An 18,747-nucleotide genomic window follows, 5' to 3' on the forward strand; every position below is an offset into this window, starting at 1 on the left:
TCCAAAAAATATGCTCCACGTTAGATAAAGGTAGAAAGGTCACAGGTATTTTCTGTGATCTGACTAAAGCTTTTGATTCAGTGAACCATGCATTACTCCTCCACAAATTACAGATGTATGGAATCAGAGACACTGCTTTAAAATGGTTTAGCTCTTACCTGTCAGGTAGGAAACAAAGAGTAATTTTAACTTCAAATGGAACCAATTATTCATCAGACTGGAAAACAGTTCCCCAAGGAGTCCCACAAGGTTCGATATTGGGTCCCTATCTGTTTCTTTTTTACGTAAATGACCTACCACTTGCTATTGATGTTCATTCAGTCTTATTTGCTGATGATACATCAGTTCTAATTGAAAATGAGGTATCTGAAAATATTCCAGAAAAAGCCAAAAACACTTTAGAAAAACTTGAATCTTGGTTCTATCAAAATGGACTAAAACTAAATGTAACTAAAACCAAAATGATGCAATTTGAAGCTAAATCAGTAGAAAGGAGTGAAATAAAGATAACTTGCAATGATCAGGATATCACAGAAGCAAACCACGTGAAGTTCTTAGGCCTAAATCTTGACAAAAATTTAAATTGGAAGGTACACATAGATTACTTAGCAAATCAACTGAACAACTTAGCATTTGCAATGTGTATTTTGTCAGGTGCCACAAACATAGATACCAGAAAGATAGTTTATCACTGCTACTTTGAGTCAGTTATTCGTTATGGCATAATCTTCTGGGGAAATTCAGCTAATGTCACTAGGCTCCTAGTATTACAAAAGAAAGTAATTAGAAACGTGTGTGTTGCAAAAAAATGGGAATCCTGTCGACCACTGTTAAAAAATTTAAAAGTACTATCTATCCCCTCACTTTACATATATGAGATGGTGGTGTTCCTATATAGAAATCAACATACACTAGACAATTTCCGTTTTGACCACAACTACAGCACTCGCCACAGAGATAACTTCAAACTTCCAACACATCGTTTAAAACTTTATGCCCAAACGCCAGAGTATATGGGGTTAAAAATTTTCAATAAAATAAAAGGCAGTAATATATTTAAAATGGAGATTGGTTCACTGAAAAGATTGCTCTTTACTCTCCTGGTGGAAAAGTGTTATTATTCTGTCGATGAATTCATTGAGGACAGCTTCACAATCTGAACACAGGGATTGTAATACATTTATTATTTTATGTACATGTGTAGCTGTAACTTAGAAATGTAAAATATAATGTAAACTTTTGCAGTTCTCTTAAAACAGTGAAAAAAGTTTCTTTTGTAAACCTTGACATGTCTCCTGTACATCAAATCAAATGATTTGAAAATTGTATGTAATGAGATGAATAAACCACATAACATAACATAACATAACATAACATAACATCCATGCACACGTGTAACTGCCGGAAGTTTCATTGTTGTATGTCTGTTATTGTTCAGTGCTGTATTGAGTAGAACGTTGTGGTGCACAGTTTGCAAATTTCGAAATGGCAGAGTTAGAGGTGCAAAGCCTCTGCCATTAAATGTTGTGTGAAACTCAAGAAAACCGTTACAGAGACACACACAAGACAGTGCATGCCTACACTGATGAGTGCTTAAGCCATACTCTGTGTTGCAAATGGTTCACACAGTTTAAAAATGGCCAGATGGAAGTTAAAGATGACCCTCACTCAGGACACTCTCACACCTACCAATGGCAGTCATGTCAGAAATGTCAATAAAATTGTGCATGCCAATCAAAGACTGACTGTCTAAGAGATTGCAGAATAATATAACATTTCTGTTGGATCATGTCATGAAATCCTGACACAGCATCTTGGAATACATGTGTCGCCACCAAGTTTGTCACACAGTCTGTGAAGATGTTTTGGATCGTGCAGACGTGAACGAGATGTTCCTTAAGAGAATCATAATTGGTGATGAGACAACAAATTAATGCCACAGGGACAAACTGTTAATCGATGGCACTACTGGGACATGTTGCAACACCTGCAAGAAAATGTGAGAAGGAAACTGCCTGAAATGTGGCAAGAAAATTCATGGCTCTAGCATCATGATAATGCACCTGAACATTCATCCCTATTGGTGTGTCATTATTGCACAGCAAACTAAATCATTGTGCTGCCTCATCCTCCGTACTCTCCAGACTTGGTCCCTGCAGACCTTTTATTTCCAAAATTGAAAACCCCATTGAAAGGACAAAGATTTGCAGCAACAGATGAGAAAGAAAACTCGCAGCCGGCGCTTTACTTGATCCATCAAGAATCATTCCAAAAGTAGAAACAGCATTAGGAGTGATGTATCAACTGTGGAGGATACTATTACAAAGGAGACCATGCACAATAAGTAAAATACAAGTGCTGAAAAATTTTGTGGACCAAGTTCCAGAAGTTTTTGAACAGACTACGATTGCCTTGAACTTTTTCTATAAACACTCAACATTTTCAGTGTCGGAACAGAAATTTTCATTTTGATCTCTTAGGTAGTCTGAAATCTGCCTTATATTACTCTTGCTAAACAGATAAACCTTCCTCCCTTTTTTTATATTCCTATTAACTTCCATATTCAGGGATGCTGTTCTGCACATACAGAGTCGAAAAGTTCGGGTCTGTTTGTTATCAGTAGGTCCAAGATGTTATCTCCACGAGTCGGTTCTCTGTTTAATTGCTCGAGGTAATTTTCGGATATTGCACTCAGTATAATGTCACTCGATGCTCTGTCCCTACCACCCGTCCTGAACATCTGAGTGTCCCAGTCTCTATCTGGTACATTGAAATCTCCACCTAAGATTATAACATGCTGAGAAAATTTACGTGAAATGTATTCCAAATTTTCTCTCAGTTGTTCTGCCACTAATGCTACTGAGTCGGGAGGTCGGTAAAAGGAGCCAATTAGTAACCTAGCTCAGTTGTTGAGTGTAACCTCCACCCATAATAATTCACAGGAACTAACCACTTCTACTTCACTGCAGGATAAACTACTACTAACAGCGACAAACACGCCACCACCGGTTGCATGCAATCTACCCTTTCTAAACACCGTCTGTGCCTTTGTAAAAATTTCGGCAGAATTTATCTCTGGCTTCAGCCAGCTTTCTGTACCTGTAACGATTTCAGCTTCGGTGCTTTCTATTAGCGCTTGAAGTTCCGGTACTTTACCAACGCAGCTTCGACAGTTTACAATTACAATACCGATTGCTGCTTGGTCCCTGCATGTCCTGACTTTGCCCCGCACCCGTTGAGGCTGTTGCCCTTTCTGTACTTGCCCAAGGCCTTCTAACCTAAAAAACCGCCCAGCCCACGCCACACAACCCCTGCTACCCGTGTAGCTGCTTGTTGCGTGTAGTGGACTCCTGACCTATCCAGAGGAACCTGAAACCCCACCACCCTATGGCGCAAGTCGAGGAATCTGCAGCCCACATGGTCGCAGAACCGTCTCAGCCTCTGATTCAGACCCGTGAAGGGTGCCACTTATGGCATTGGAGACTCTGCCTACAATCTCTAATGCCCGCAGCAATTACTAGGGCCCAACAGGGTACCGCCTTCTGATGGGGGGATCCCAAGGAAGAGTGGATGGCTTGGTTGGCTGCCAAAACATTGGCTGCCGTTGTATGCTGAACATCCACTTCGATACTGCCATGTGATGGGGAGCTATGGACAACAGCAGAGGTGAATCCATCCCAGTCATCATTACAGAGAACCCACCCAGATGAGCATCCAGAGAGCAAAAGTTGAGGGAGGGACAGGATGATCAGGAAGTGGTCACTAAGACACAAGTCATTGTGGATCCTCCAGTGGATATATTTTATTTTGTTTTAGGGCGCAAAAACAACTAAGGTCATAAGCGCCCATGTCAGAACCTTAGAACACTAATACAAAAAAGAAGGTAAAAACAAACTACACATTAAGCCCAATCGAAGGGAGGAAAAAGAGCTAAGAATAAGGACTACAACTTGGAGAAATGTCCACAATATATGCTGCACAGGCAATGGAGTTTCTGAACTAAAGATTAAATGCCCTTGACCATATCGCTACAATGGATAAAAAGTAAAACATAGTTTACAGCCCATGCATCATGTGCTAAAATGACTGATCACTCAGATGGCAAACATCCATTAGAACGTAAGTGGTTAAAAAAGAGCATCCGGTCAGGAAATGGCAAACCCTCAAAGGTTGATGACAATGAGCACAAAGTGGGAGGGGGTTCATCACTTTACAAATGACAATGGCTAAAATAACAGTGCCTAATACGCTACCTGGCTAAAATGATGTCATGGTGAGACGGCCGAGAGGAGGTCAGCAAAGCCACTGGGAGAGGTTTAATTCCCTGGAGCTTGTTCCCATGAAGCGAAAACCAGTGGTGATGGCAAAGCGACACCACATGCTGATACACAGCAACACGGAGGTTATCAGAAGGAATGGAAGAACTAGCAGGCCAAGGTAGAGGACTGCAGCCTTGGCAGCAGTCAGCAGCCTCATTTCCTGTCAGACTGTCGTGAACAGAGGTTAAATAAAGAGTGAGCAAGTGAAAGCACGCAGAGGCTCTGAAGGTCATTGAGAGAATCTGAGCAGATGACAAGTGAAAAGCCTGTGTTGCCTGATACATTGCATGGCTTGATACAGGGCGAAGAGCTCTGCTGTAAATACTGAACAGTGTTCCACAAGCCAATACCGAAAATCGTTGGGGCCAATGACAAAGGCACATCTGCACTACGGTCAGTCAGAGAGCCATCATTGTATACAAAGGTACTATTGCTAAGTTCCGTGTGAAGGTCGAGAAACTTATGGCGACAGACCAAGTCTGGAGCAGTGTCCTTAGAAATCTCATGAAGTCTAAGGTGAACATGGGCAGCCATATGAAGCCTATATGGTGAAGGGTTCAAACACACTGGGAAAGCAACAGGTATGTTGCTGGAGCAATAGCTGAAAGTGAACTCGACGAGATAACAGAGAAGAGGGATACACCCCATACTGGTGGTCGAAGGAGTCATCGAAGGAGGCAGCACAGGTTGGGTGGCCGGGCATGGCACACAAACGGCATGCGTATTTGCTGAACACAACATCATGCCGGTGTAACACAGAAGTTTGGCAGCTTCTGCTTAGAGATTCCCAACCAGGATGGTGTAAAAGGCAACAGTGATCAAATGGATTCTCTGATGGTGGATTGTATTTAAACAAGGTAAGATGGACGGATGTGCACATGCATAAATAAAACTCACTTATTCTAGTTTTGAATGGACAAGGGATTGGCACTAACAGGAGTGTGGTCTGATCTGCTCCCCAGGAAGTACCACTTATGACACTGAGGGACTGGGTACAGCAAGCTGTCAGATAAGACATGTAGGAGGAAATAGAAAGTTTCCTATCAAGCACGAGTTGAGGAATTTAGTAGTTTCAGTAAACAGATGAGCAACAGACCCAATATATAAAGAAGGTGGAAAAATCCCACTGCACCCCCAGAAATCCATAAAAACAGTTTTGCCAGTGGAAATGTGAAAGACATCATCGATGCTCCATGAATAAACATGAATGAGACATCACTGATGACACCCCTTAAGGAAAGAAGTCCATAGAGAACTGCAATAGATCGCATACTTTTCAACAAAAAGGGAGCCAAAGATGTCTGGTAGCTGACAGGCCATAACAGTGTTTAATAGCTATACCAAAGAGGGCGACACTCAGGACAAAGCCCTCAGGCACCCTGTTTTTCTGGATAAAGGTGTCCGACAAGGCAGAAACCATATGTACCATGGACACTCAGTCTTTTAAAAATTCCTGAAGGAAGCCCCATGTGTAGAGTGTACAGAGGATACCTGTCCTCCAGCAGGTTTCTTAGGCTTTCTCCAAATCAAAAAACATGGCCACAGTCTCGTATGTTCATGACATGGGTTGACAAAGCGATGAGCCACCATACCAGCTGGTCATGAATCCTACATTCCATCACCTTGCAAACACAGCTGGTGAGAGAAATGGGTCAGTAGCTAGAAGGAAGGTGTTTGCTCTTACCGGGCTTAGATACGGTTATGATAGTGTCTCCTTCACACCTGTGTTGGGGAAACGTGCTATCTGCCCAGATGTGATTGTACTTATGAAGAAAAAGTGCAAGAGAAAGGTGCTGCAACATCTGAATGTTAACATCACCCAGCCCTGGGGTGTAAGATACGGTGAAGTGAGAGACAAGAAGGATATCACCTGAGCCGCTTCCACTCGTTTCCAACGGAGGAAGGCAGGGTGACGGTGGGTACTGCTCAAAATCTCCGCAAAATAGTGGCATAAGGTGTTGCAAATAGCAATGAGATCCACAATGACTGCTACAGTCAGGCTGGAAATTTTAGACTGGACCTTGGTACCAGAGAACCACTGGAGGCTGACCCACATGATGGAAGATGGAATGAAACTGTTAAAAGAACAAGTAAATTAAATCCGGCTAGCCTGAAGAATGCAACGACACTGTGCAAGCAATTTTTTATAATTAATACAGTTTGCCATCATAGGATGATGGTCAAAAAGATGGAGTGCATGTCTGCATGCGCGAAGCGTGTTGTGACATGCCTCAAGTCCACCAGGGGACCAGGACATGGAACTGTAAAGATGAAGAGCAAGGAATGGAATGTTCTGCAGCGGTAAGGATAACATTTGGAAGGTATTCTACATGGTCATCACAACTGGGGAAATGTCGGTCAGCGAAGGTTGCCAGGGAGGAGTAAAGCCTCCATCCAGCCTCAGAAAGCTGCCAGTTGGTTTTACACACATTCAGCAAATGGATAGCACACAGGAAATGGTCACTCTAGTATGTGTCCGAAAGAACAGACCACTCGAGACGATGGGCAAGCTAGGCAGTGCAAAATGAGAGGTCCCAATGGGAATAGGTATGCATGGAGTTCTGAAAGGAATGTGGGTGTGTGTCTGTTAAGGCACATGAGGTTCGCCAAGAGGGCACCTTTTAGACAAGTTCTGGATGAGGCCCAGAGGGGATGATGTGCATTAAAGTCACCAAGAAGCAAAAAGGGGTGAGGGAGTTGAACAATGAAATGGTAGGAAGTCTTCCCTGATGACACCAAATGACAGATGGATGTAGATGTTACAAAGACAAAAGGAAAAGTGAGGAAGGAAAATGTGGACTGCAACAGCTTACAGACGGATGTTCACTGAGATGGTTTGAATATGACCGTCATCCCAGATGACTCCCTCCATGAGATGGAATGCTGTCCTCAGGGGAGTAGAAAGAAATGCAAGAGGTCAAAGTGGTCGTGAGGAGACAATTTTGTTTCCTGGAGGCAGAAAACAAGTGGACACTGTGATACCAAGAGCAGCCATGCTGTGAACTTTCCATCGGAGGAGAGCCATGATGGGGAAAGGGTAGGAGGGAAAAAATGAAGGATTGTCACCTCTGCAGCTACAGAGTGCCAGCATTTAAAGACTCACTGCCACAGGGCACAGAAGCTGGAGGATCTTGTTCCACGACATCTACAGAAGCATCGGCATTCTCACTGGGTCGGCCTGCAGATTCCAGGGTAGAAAAATGGTTGATGGTGTGCACTGGTGAAACAGATGTTGGCTGGATGAGAGTAACATGCAGCAACACCATTGAAGAGGATCTCTGAATTGGCAAAGGAGAAGACTGTTTGCCTTTGTTTGATTTCTTGAAGCCTTTGCAGCTAGCAGATGAAGACTCAGATGTTTGATGGCTGGAGGGATGTAGAAAGTCTTCATGGGAATATTCCTTCTGTCCTTTCCAGCCTGCCAGTTTTGTATCTGGTGATTTCATCTCTGGAGGTGAAGATTTGGTAGCTTGTTGCACAGGTGGAGGAGGAGGAGGAGGAGGAGGAGGAGGAGGAGGAGGAGGAGGAGGGTGACGGGGATGCTATCATAACACTAGGCAATTTTACAATTGTGGTGCTGAAAATGAGGTCAAAAGTCTGTGTGGCTGTGTCCTTTGTAGAGCAAGGTGTACCAAGAACAGTACTGTAAGTGCCAGATGGCAAAATGCAGGGCTTTCAACTAGCCAATAACTTGTGAGTGATAGGGCAATGCAGTTTTTCCTTTACCCATATCTCCTGGATGGCTTGCTCATCAAGATACAAGGGACATTCTCAAGATGAGGCTGCATGGTCACCATTGCGGGGAGGAGGTGGGCAATCGCCCTTGTGAGCATCCCTATCACAAGTAACACATTTTGCTGTGTTTTGACACGAGTATGGTTGTAACGTTAACACTGGTAGCAGCACATCGGGTTTGGAATGTACGGTCAAGACCTTGATGACTTCATACCCTGCTTTGATCTTTGATGGAAGCACTACTCTATCAAACATGAGAAAAAGAGTGTGTGTAGGCATTAAGGTTGCACCAACCTCTTGTATGAACGAATTCCAGTGAAGCACTGATCAGAGAGGTAAGTTTGGATTTCTCCTTCAGTCACAGTATCAAGCAATCTTGAGTAAATAACACCACGTGAGGAATTCAGCGTTTGATGGGACTCGACAGGAACAGGATATCTGTCGTACAATGAAGCTGCAAGCAGTTGTTGGGCTTCAGAACCACAATTGGTATCCAAACGCAAAGTGCCATTATGTAAGCGAGAGTAGGATTTCACAGGGCCTGCAATTGCATCAATACCTTTCTTAATTATAAACTGATTAACCACTGTGAAGGACTATCTCCTTCAGTACATGGTACCATGAGGAACTGAGGTGCAGCTGGAAGAGTCTTGGAATCTCTAGCCTCATTGTGAGAAAATCCGCCATGATTGCCAGCATCTGCGATGGCGCATTCCTACCACCTGGGGGCCCTCATCAGAGGGGGACTCACCTGCCTTAGGTGATTGTCCACACATCAGGTCACACCTCCTGAACTTCTGACAGAGGGACCAATTAGCAAGCTGCATAGACGAAAGGAGGCCAGGACTGGAAAACTAGAGATCAATGGCCAAATAAGTTCCGTGATCCACACTTAAGTGACTTCAACAGGCAAAGATTGAGGTGTGCTAGTAAAGTTTCAATGTTTTTACCATGACCAGTTATCACTGTTCCACCCCTCAAAGGGTTATGGGTGTTGAAGTCACCCAAGATGAGGAAAAGAGGGGGAGGGGGGGGGGGGGGGGGGCAGCTGAGAGAGTAATGCAGACAGTAAATCCTGGGGCACATCATCATCGGGAGGGAAATAAACATTGCAGATGGTAAAATCTTGATGTGCCCATACCTGAGCAGCCACAGCCTCCAATAGTGTATCATGAGGTACGAGGTCACTGTATTTACATTCCAGCACATATGTACGAATACCCTCTCATAGTCTGAAGGTTCTTAAAATAACCTCAACAGCTATGAAGAGCAGGGGTCGAATTGCTGGAAACCATGTTTCCTGGATGACAATACACAATGAATGTTATGTGCTTAAAAAACCCGCCATAGCTCAGCCAGGTGGTGGAAAAATCTATGACTGTTCCACTGGAGGATCAGACTGAATACTGTGGGGACCATGAAGTGACCATGAGGGACAGGTTATGACCCAGGGTCATGTACTGCCACCAGTCAATACAGGGGATCTACTGACATAGGTTCTGTGGCACGCTACCCGGGGCAATCTGGTGCCTCAGGGGCCACCGAGATCTCCACATTGGGCACAGAAGGAGTACATGCAGAGTCCAGTGGCATAAGGGCCCCTGGAGTTTCCTTCATCTTGGAGGACTTCTTTATGTCCTCCTCCTCCTTAGAAGACAAGGACTGAGAGGGTTTCCCTGAATTGGTTTTGAGAACAGAGGAAGAACGATATGCCCGACAGCCAGCACCATGAGGTTCCTTCAGTCACAACTGGTGTCTGGCTATGGGCCAGCAGGAACCGTGGAAGGAACAGTCCCAAAGGACCTCTTCCTAGCTAGACAAAATGGAAGACGACGAGGTGACTGGCTGGAGGACTGCGACCGTGTGCCTGGCAGGGGAGGAGCCAATGTTTCTGAAGTGGGTGTGAGGGAAGCAGCAGAAGGGTCCTCAACTGCCTAGGGACAGGTATCAGCAGACAGCTCTGAGGGCCCACTGTAAGAGGCACAACAGAGAAAGGCATCATCAAGAGAAAAGGCGACAACATTGCAGCTATAGCGTACAACTGTGACATTTGTCTGGGTTTAAGACGCTAGTACTTTTTTCTGGCCTCTTGATATGTGAGCTTGTCCAGGGTCTTATACTCCTGAATTTTCTTCTCACACTTAAAAATGGAGTAATCTGGGGAGAGGGAGCGTTGAGCTCACCACAGTTTACACAGTTGGGAAGAGGGGCACATGGAACATTTTTGTGCAGCAGACTTCCACAATTCCTGCACAAAGGGGTAGCAGCGCAATGGGAAAACCTATGTCTGAACTTCATACACCTGCAGCATCTCATAGGAGGAGGAACATAGGGTTTCATCACCTTGACCTTCTCAGGCTACTTATCAGCATCAAAAGCCAAGATGAAGGCCTGGTAGGAACTCTGTTTTCCCTTGGTCCCCTATGGACACAACAGATGAAGTGCACACCCCACCACAGCTCATCGTCAGATTGCAGATCACAGTGAAAGATGACACCTTGGACAATACTGACACTCTTGTGAGGAGTGACAGTCACAGAAATTTCATCCAAAGTTTTACAAGAATCACAAGAGAGCAGTGGCTGTGACTAGGCAGCAGATGACATTTTAATGAGGAGTGAGCCATTCTTCATCTTAGAGATGGCTGCAACTTCCCCATATTTGTCTTCAATGTTCTCCACAAAAAATAAAGTCTTTGTGACCAAAAAGGCGTCACCATCGGTCCTGGTAAAGACCAGGTATTGGAGGTAGAATTTTGCTCCTTGTCGTCTAGTCTGCATTCCTCCCATGACGTGACGAGGGAAGGGAATGCATTGCGATCATACTTTGTTGCATTGTATAAGACCTTTCCATTTGAAGAGACTGCTGGGGCTGTAGATCACCAGTGGGAGAAAGGCCATGAGATCACCTGTGGGAGAAAGTGTAAGTTGCTTCATGTGTGAACTATTCACCATTGTGCCGCCCACTCTGAAGTAGGACTCTCCTCATGGGTTCCACCCACCCACAGCAACAGCTACCTGGCCAGTAATCAATTGACAGGAGACCCCTTGCCCCATGCACTGCAGTAGACGACCTTCCCTGAATGACACACACTTCTGTAAAATCTGGAAAAGATGGCAGGTCAAACCCAATAATGGAAACCATATAATCACTAATGGAATGTGAAGATAATGCAGAGAGCAAAACCGGAAATCAAGACCAAAATTGTGAACCAGGTCCAGGCAGGGTCTGCACCAAAAAGACTGTCCGACGGAAAGTCATATGAGATAAGAGATAGTCGAAGTGTATGATTGCAGCATAAAAAGAGGACATAGTGCTGCAAAGGCTGGGGCCCCATAGCAGTCCAGCACATACTCACCAAAGAGTAGTGAGCCCCCTGGGATATATAGATAGATAAATGTGGAATGAAACGCATTTGGCTGTCAAGAGAGGAATGCATGATGCCTTCAATGACTACCATAGCAGAATATTGTCAACTGACCTTTCACAGAACCCAAAGAAATTCTGGTCATATTTAATGCTGTTAGTGGTGCCAAAGTTACTAGCCAGTCCCTAGTGAATGAGTCAGGAAATGAAATCAAGATTAGTATAGTAAGAGCTGAAATGCTTAATGTCATTTTCAAATGTACCCTTACAAAGGAAAACCCAGGAAAATCGGCACAATTTAATTCTTGTACTGCTGAAAAGATGAATGAAGTAAGTATTAGTATCAGTGGTGTTGAGAAACAGCTGACATCATTAAAACTGAACAAAGGTCCTGGCCCCCATGGAATCCCTGCTAGATTCTATACCAGATTTGCTGAGTTAGCCCCTCTTCTAACAATAATCTATCATAGATCCCTTGAATAAGAAACTGTACCCTGTTCTAGGAAATAGGCACAGGCCACTCCAGTCTACATTGTAATAGAATCTTAGAACATATTCCGAGTTAAAACATAATGAGGTATCTCAAACAGAATGACCTCCTCAATGCCAAACAGCACGTATTTCGAAAACATCAACCATGTGAAACCCATCTTGCACTTTTCTCACATGATGTACTAGAAGTTTTGGATCAAGGCAATTAGGTAGATGCAGTATTTCTTGATTTCCAAAAAACATTTGGCTCTGTACCACATTATGCTTATTGTCGAAAGTATGACCATATGGGGCATCAAGTGAAATTTGTGACTGGATTCAGGACTTTTTGGTAGGGAGGACATAGCATGTTATCTCGGATGTAGAGTCACCGTCAGATGTAGAAGTAACTTCGGGTGTGCCTCAGGGAAATATGATGAGACACTTGCTGTTCATGTTGTATATTAATGACCCAGAAGACAATGTTAATAGCAACTTCAGAATTTTTGCAAATGATGCAGTTATCTACAATGAAGTACTACCTGATAGAAGCTGCATAACTATTCAGTCAGATCTTGATAAGATTTCAAAGTGGTGCAGAGATTGGTAACTTGCTCTAAATGTTCAGAAATGTAAAATTTTGCACTTCACAAAATGAAAAAATGAAAATGAAAAACATAGAATCCTATGACTATAATATCAATGAGTTACAGATAGAGTCGTCATACAAACACCGGCATGTAACACTTTGTAGGGAGATGAAATGGAGTGATCACATAGGTTCGGCCGTGGGTAAAGCAGGCATTACTGTGTGTGTAGTAATTATTCTAATCTTATCTCCATGATCCCTATGTCCTATTTAGACACAAAATGAAAATAATTCTCTTCAGTTTCCCAGGACTCCAACATAAGGGGTGAATGACAAAGAACACAAACTGCAGGGAGAAGATGACTATTTCAAATAAACCACTAAAAAAAAAAAGTAGGAGTCATGTTGTGTAAAAATGAGCATTGATAAAAAACCAGTTTTGACATGTATTTAAGCATTCATAAAATAAAGCACTTCATTCCTTGCTGGAAAGCTGTCATGATTACCTTTAGTTAATCCTGTGAACGCTCCAATATGGCTATCTGTCAGTACAACTAATCCACATAAGTCACTGGAATAAAGGGCTAGAGCAGTCTGCAAGCGCTGTGGCTGAGGATCAAGATTTCTGAAAAACAACAAACAAAATTAAAATGACACATGCAGAACACGTACAACAAAAGAAGCAGGAGGCAGGAGGGGGGAGTAGAGATTTTGAACTTTCAATGTTGCTATTTTTGCAATTTCTCTTTCAGCCAACAGTACTAAACTTCTGCTAGCCTCCTATAATACTTGAGATTAATTTTTTGAACCATCTCAGAAACAGAATCAGTGGTACAACAACAGCACCACTTGTTAAAACCTAACATCAACAAGAGAATGCATAGTTCTCGAGTTGCCAATCTCTTAGCAACTCACAGCTATCTCTCCTCCTCTTCCTCCTCCTCCGCCACTCCCCTCTTTCTTCCTATCAAATTCTGACTAACATAAGGTTTCACTGCTCCTAAATAACATTTTTTTGTTATCTTCAAATTGATGCACAATAACAACTTCAGTACCAATACTGCAATGTTTTAATCCCAGAGACTACATCCTGTAACTTCTCTTTCATAAAGTACTATCTTGACCATATTTCTTACTGGGGAGCTCACTGAAATTTGCCCAACTTTTAAACATTACACAACACCCAATAGAAGTAACAAGAATTTCAAGGCTATTATCATCTAAAACAAAGTCTCTCGTTTCACAAACTGTTCAATGGCTAAAAACTTAATCCGTGAATCAACACAGGTATCACTTGTCACCTTCTATGCAAAGACAGTTAAATTACTGGGCTGTTATGAACACAATTGATATCTACTACAGTAATTAATCCCCATGATAATATTGAATTCCTACTGCTTGTGTAACTGGAAAAGTCTGCCTTTAGAGGAGAGAGGTGAACAGTACAAGGAAAGTGGCCAGTGCTCATTCACAACACAAGTAGCTAAGTCCTAGAGGCAAACCATCTGCAATCTTATTGTCAATGTGGTAGTTATTATTTGGATTGTAGCACTGACACCAGCTGATGTGCCAACTATTTACTGTGACTTCTTATGGTGTACAAGTAGTAGTCACTTAAATTTCCCATGAAATATCAGGAGTTTTGTTTCAAAAGGATTGTAAAGGATCATTCCTCCCTCCCATAATTTCACTCTGCCGCAATGCAACAGCAAAACTAAGTGAAACTGCATCACACCTTTAGTTGGTGCACATACATGTATGTGCACAAGTATTTTATTACACCTTACACCACACTTCCTGTATCTACATCTTTTATATACAATTTATTTTTACATTTATCACTTGTAATGACAGAAATGCTACTTCAAGTAGATCACATCACAACATAAACTTTTAATTTACATAAAACTATCTAAAATGTGAATATTTCTTTTGATGTTATATTGGGAAATTGGTGATGGTATTTCTTATGATGTTTTGATTAATAGTCTAACAGAATGGAAAATTGCAAAGAAGAACAAAGATAACCACAGCATTTATGAAAATACTATGTAACATCAGTATGACCTTATTGTAAAATTATTTTTGTAACGCCATTTAGCCTGAAGATGAGGGATTCCCTCAAAACATGTCACCAAATAAGTAATACAATAGTTGACAAAGTTTGTGACTGGTAGTGGTAATTTAAAAAAAAAAAACCTTTACATATTTCTTGAAACAGTCAAAGTCGAAAAATAGTCAAAATGGCTTCAAAAGAAAAATGGAAAAATTTAATAGTCTGAGAATAAAGACTAACCATGTGTTTCTCAAGTGTGTTTCCATTCAAACAGAGAAGTACTATGAACTTGAGAACATATTTTCCACTTTTTGTCAAGTAATACTACATGGGCACTGCTGAGCATAGCTGCAGCTTGTAATAAATTAATAAAGGGATTCTTCTACCTTCGAGTAACTTCTGGCTCACCCCAATTCACCATCCTCCACATCCTCTTCAGGTGGGAGTTGGATGATGAGGTTCCTGTTCCTCCCCTCTTATGCAGAAATTGATATTAGTATCACCTACAACCAGTGATAAAGCAGTACTGCAGTTCTCCCTCTTTTAAATAGTACTGCAGAGACTATAAGGCTGTAGCATTCGCAATAACCAATGGCACGTCTGATGTGACAGGTTTAATATGCTGAGAATTCTAATATGAACATGAAAATATATGCCTTACTGCAAGCGTTTTTAACTGTTTCCATGAACAGAGGCATGTCTCTGGCTTCCTCACTGCTGACAACAATGTAGAAGATGAACTGTTTAATCAAATGTGTGTCTTTTCTGTAGTTTACAAAAGAGTGTTGTCATTGTTTTTATACAGAACAAGCTCTCTCATCCTACCATTTGTTCTAAAAAGCTACTGTTGTGGTAGCCATAAACCATCTGCAAGTGATAACAGCCTTCTGGGTACCAAACAGTTTCACTGAATTCAGATATTTCCTGCCAACTCTTACTTTACACCAAACTGCTCATCTGGCAGAAAGTACTGTCTACATAACTTTCAATTATGGATACGCATGACAAACTCAGAACACCTGCCAGCCTTTAACTCACTTAAATGGCAACACTTTTCTTCTTTTGTTTCCTTTCTTTCTTAATCAGTAGGTAATATAAGGACTGCATTTTCTGTCGGCCGGTAAAACAATTCAGCGTTTATGTATTGCACTGCAGATTATGGCAACACATTTCACTTGCAAAGAAACCTACATTAAGGAAGCAACAGTTTACTTTTAGACAGAACAGGTTGCATTCTTTTATGTACTTGTGGACTATCTGAACTTCTAGCACTCCATTTATCCACTGATAGTACCCATCTATGCAATAAGCTAATAGTATGGAAGGGTACATTCCAGTGTAGGCCTCTATTTTCCTGGACATTCATAAACCTTAGTGGCCAGCAGCCACTGATTTTAGAATTACTGGAGGCCATCCTGAAAAATTATCAGTCTAATCTCCCTGTTAGTCATATACACTTACATAAAAGACACAAAGTGACTCGCCATAAACAAGGAACTTTCTCACTGAAGTAATATCTTATCTACCCTAGTACCTTCAGAATTATATTCAGTTTTGCTCTGTCATGTACATATAACAGGAATGTAAACCATGAAAAGAGGTGCAAGGAAACAGCAGAACTTCCATGGATACCAGCCTTTGATTGTATTATTGCATAAATTGAATGAACATGTAAACACAACACAAATTCACAGATGTTGAAGCCATCTTTAATAATTATCCCAAGCAATTTACAGTCTTATGTTTGATGTACCTACTCCCACACGACACTTTAAAATGAATGATAATGTTTCTTGGAGGGAGACTACCAACAAAAGTTTCACCACTTCAGCCTCCCCCACCCCCAATTTCACTGTTTCAGGCAAGAAATGTTTTCCTTCACATTAACACAACACTTCATCAACACATTAAATGCTAACTGCTGAAACATATACACATTTTATGGTGTGACAAGATCAGTAATGGTTACTAATCAGTGGCTTACGACCAATTCATATCAAAAATTCCACTTCTGTCATGCTCCCTGAGGTACAAGTTCCAACTTTCAACACAACCATAGTTTAACTTCAACTCACTTATTTCTGAAAATGAGGATCCAAAGCAGTTTTGGATAGACATATATTGAGCAAATACAGTCTTTTACACACAGTTCTACCAGTGCATAATGCATATCTGCTTCAAGAAAGCATACATATCAACAGTTAGTTCTCATATTATACCCTTCTGAAACAATAATAATTGTAATATTAGTAGTATTCCATTAGTTTTTATTAAAAATTTACCCTGAACTCTGAAGCTTCACCCGACAAAAATCCAGCACATCAGCGGATAAAATTCTTATATTGTGCATCTGTTTCATCTGCGAGCCTAAGTGTATGGTGAAACTTTCCTCTAGTCTTGGCATAGGCAGCTTATCTTCATGAACACCTTTGTTGAATGTACGTGGAGTATTTCTAAAAGAAATGGTTTATTTTTAAATACAAATACTTTGGAACACATGACATACAATATAGCAACAAACAGGACCTTTTATTACTATTAGCTAGAGTTCAGTATCTGAACAGCAGACACATGCAAACACAACAGCAACAAAGTATTCTTTTACATTAATTGTTACGGCATAAAGCCAAGTGCTGGCACATCAGTCAATAACGACAGAGAAGGGATAGCTGTGAGAAGACTTCAGCCAATCGCACACTGACTGACCCCTCTCCAGGTTGACAACGCAACAGCAGTGGCCCCTCTGTGAAGAGGAAATAAGCATAGCAACCGACTGGCAACATCCCACTTGAACAGCAGCTTCAAGATTAGGCACTTGTATAGCAGTGTGACCGCTAGTTACTTCACTTGTACTGTCCATGTCGCACAGACTTTGAATTGTTTATACTGAAGATGGTCGCTTATTTTGTACATCGCTCTTTCCTTGTGACACTTCTGTTTGATTGTCAAAGTTAAGTATTGTCATTTACTTTTGGTAATAAAACTCATTAATACGACTTGTTTGATTTGATTGTCTAGTGAATCAAGTATGAAGGATGCCTTGATACCCCATATTTGACGACAAGGCTGGAGACATAATATTTGGTGACGAGGTGTAAGAAGAACCTGGTGCCTAGCTGCCACTGTTTTCTTTTGTTGTGGGCTTTTGTGTTTTGCTGGCACCTTTACTCTACCTTGTCTTTTCATTGCAAGGGTGTGTTTACATGTGTCAACAGTATCTTAAAGTGTTTTTGCAATTCAGTGTTTTCAGGTGGGCGTTACAGAAATTTTCTTTGCTTGTGTACTTTTTTTTATTGCTTGCATTGCCTGTTTATTGCATTTGCCTATTCCAAATTGAGCAACCCACCTCTCCCACCCCCTGCTCCAGTGCCTAAGCTGCAAGTGATAGATGCAATACAGCTAACACAGATGTTTCAATTTCAGATGCAACACACAGCTCTACACTGATAAACATGGTACAGCAGCAACTAACCCATCAAGCCACCAATACAGTCCAACAGGCAACTCCTGTAGCTCTGAGTGCCATACCGCCTTTTCACCAGTTTAATGAACAAGAAGAGGAATGGCTTGAGTGGTTGCAACAGTAGGAAGCCCACATAACTGCTCACATTGTACCAGGTACTGTGAAACTGCATTATTTTTTGTTAATGGTAGGAAGTGCAGTCTTTCACCTCATCCAGAGAAATTGTTCCCTAACACCACACTGAGTGCACTCTCCTATGAACAGGTGGTAGAGTCTCTAACTACTATGAGCAACAAATGAATGTGGTGGCTGCTAGGTACCAATTCTTTCATTTCAAGAACAGGTCAGAACAAACGTATCACGAGTGGGTAACAGATTTGCAGGGTATGACAGGGAAATGCAACTTCAAATGTGCTTGTGGTGCTTTATATTCAGAAATTATATTGTGTGATGCGGTCGTGTACAATGTAACTGATGTCAGACTTAGAGAACACATTTAGAAAGTCAGATACACCATTTCAGCATGTAGTGCAAATTCTAGATCAGTACAATTCAGGTGCAGAGTCAGCTGATAAATTTGAGCAGCCCCCGATTTGGAGGGTTGACTGACCCAGTAGGAAGCAACAGCCCATGTGCGCCAAGACACAAACGTTTGTCTAAACAGCAAACAGAATTAAATCATGCCCTCGGTGCTATTCACAGCACAAATGCCAAGACTGCTCGACCAGACAAGCACAGTGTTACACTT

The 18,747-nt window shown here is 41.9% G+C and overlaps 1 protein-coding gene across 1 annotated transcript in view; it reads right to left on the reverse strand.

The window, feature by feature from the left end:
• The window catches only part of LOC126471286 (protein C12orf4), a 138,469-nt gene that overhangs the window by 88,044 nt on the left and 31,678 nt on the right, over window positions 1–18,747 (reverse strand). The window contains exons 5-6 of the mRNA XM_050099404.1: window positions 16,819–16,989; window positions 12,987–13,105 (exon numbers count right to left, since the gene is read on the reverse strand). Of these exons, the coding sequence (XP_049955361.1) occupies window positions 12,987–13,105; window positions 16,819–16,989 (290 nt within the window). The remainder of the gene's footprint in view (window positions 1–12,986; window positions 13,106–16,818; window positions 16,990–18,747) is intronic.

Source organism: Schistocerca serialis, chromosome 3 (genome assembly GCF_023864345.2).
Source record: "Schistocerca serialis cubense isolate TAMUIC-IGC-003099 chromosome 3, iqSchSeri2.2, whole genome shotgun sequence".
Taxonomy (NCBI): Eukaryota; Metazoa; Arthropoda; class Insecta; order Orthoptera; family Acrididae; genus Schistocerca; species Schistocerca serialis.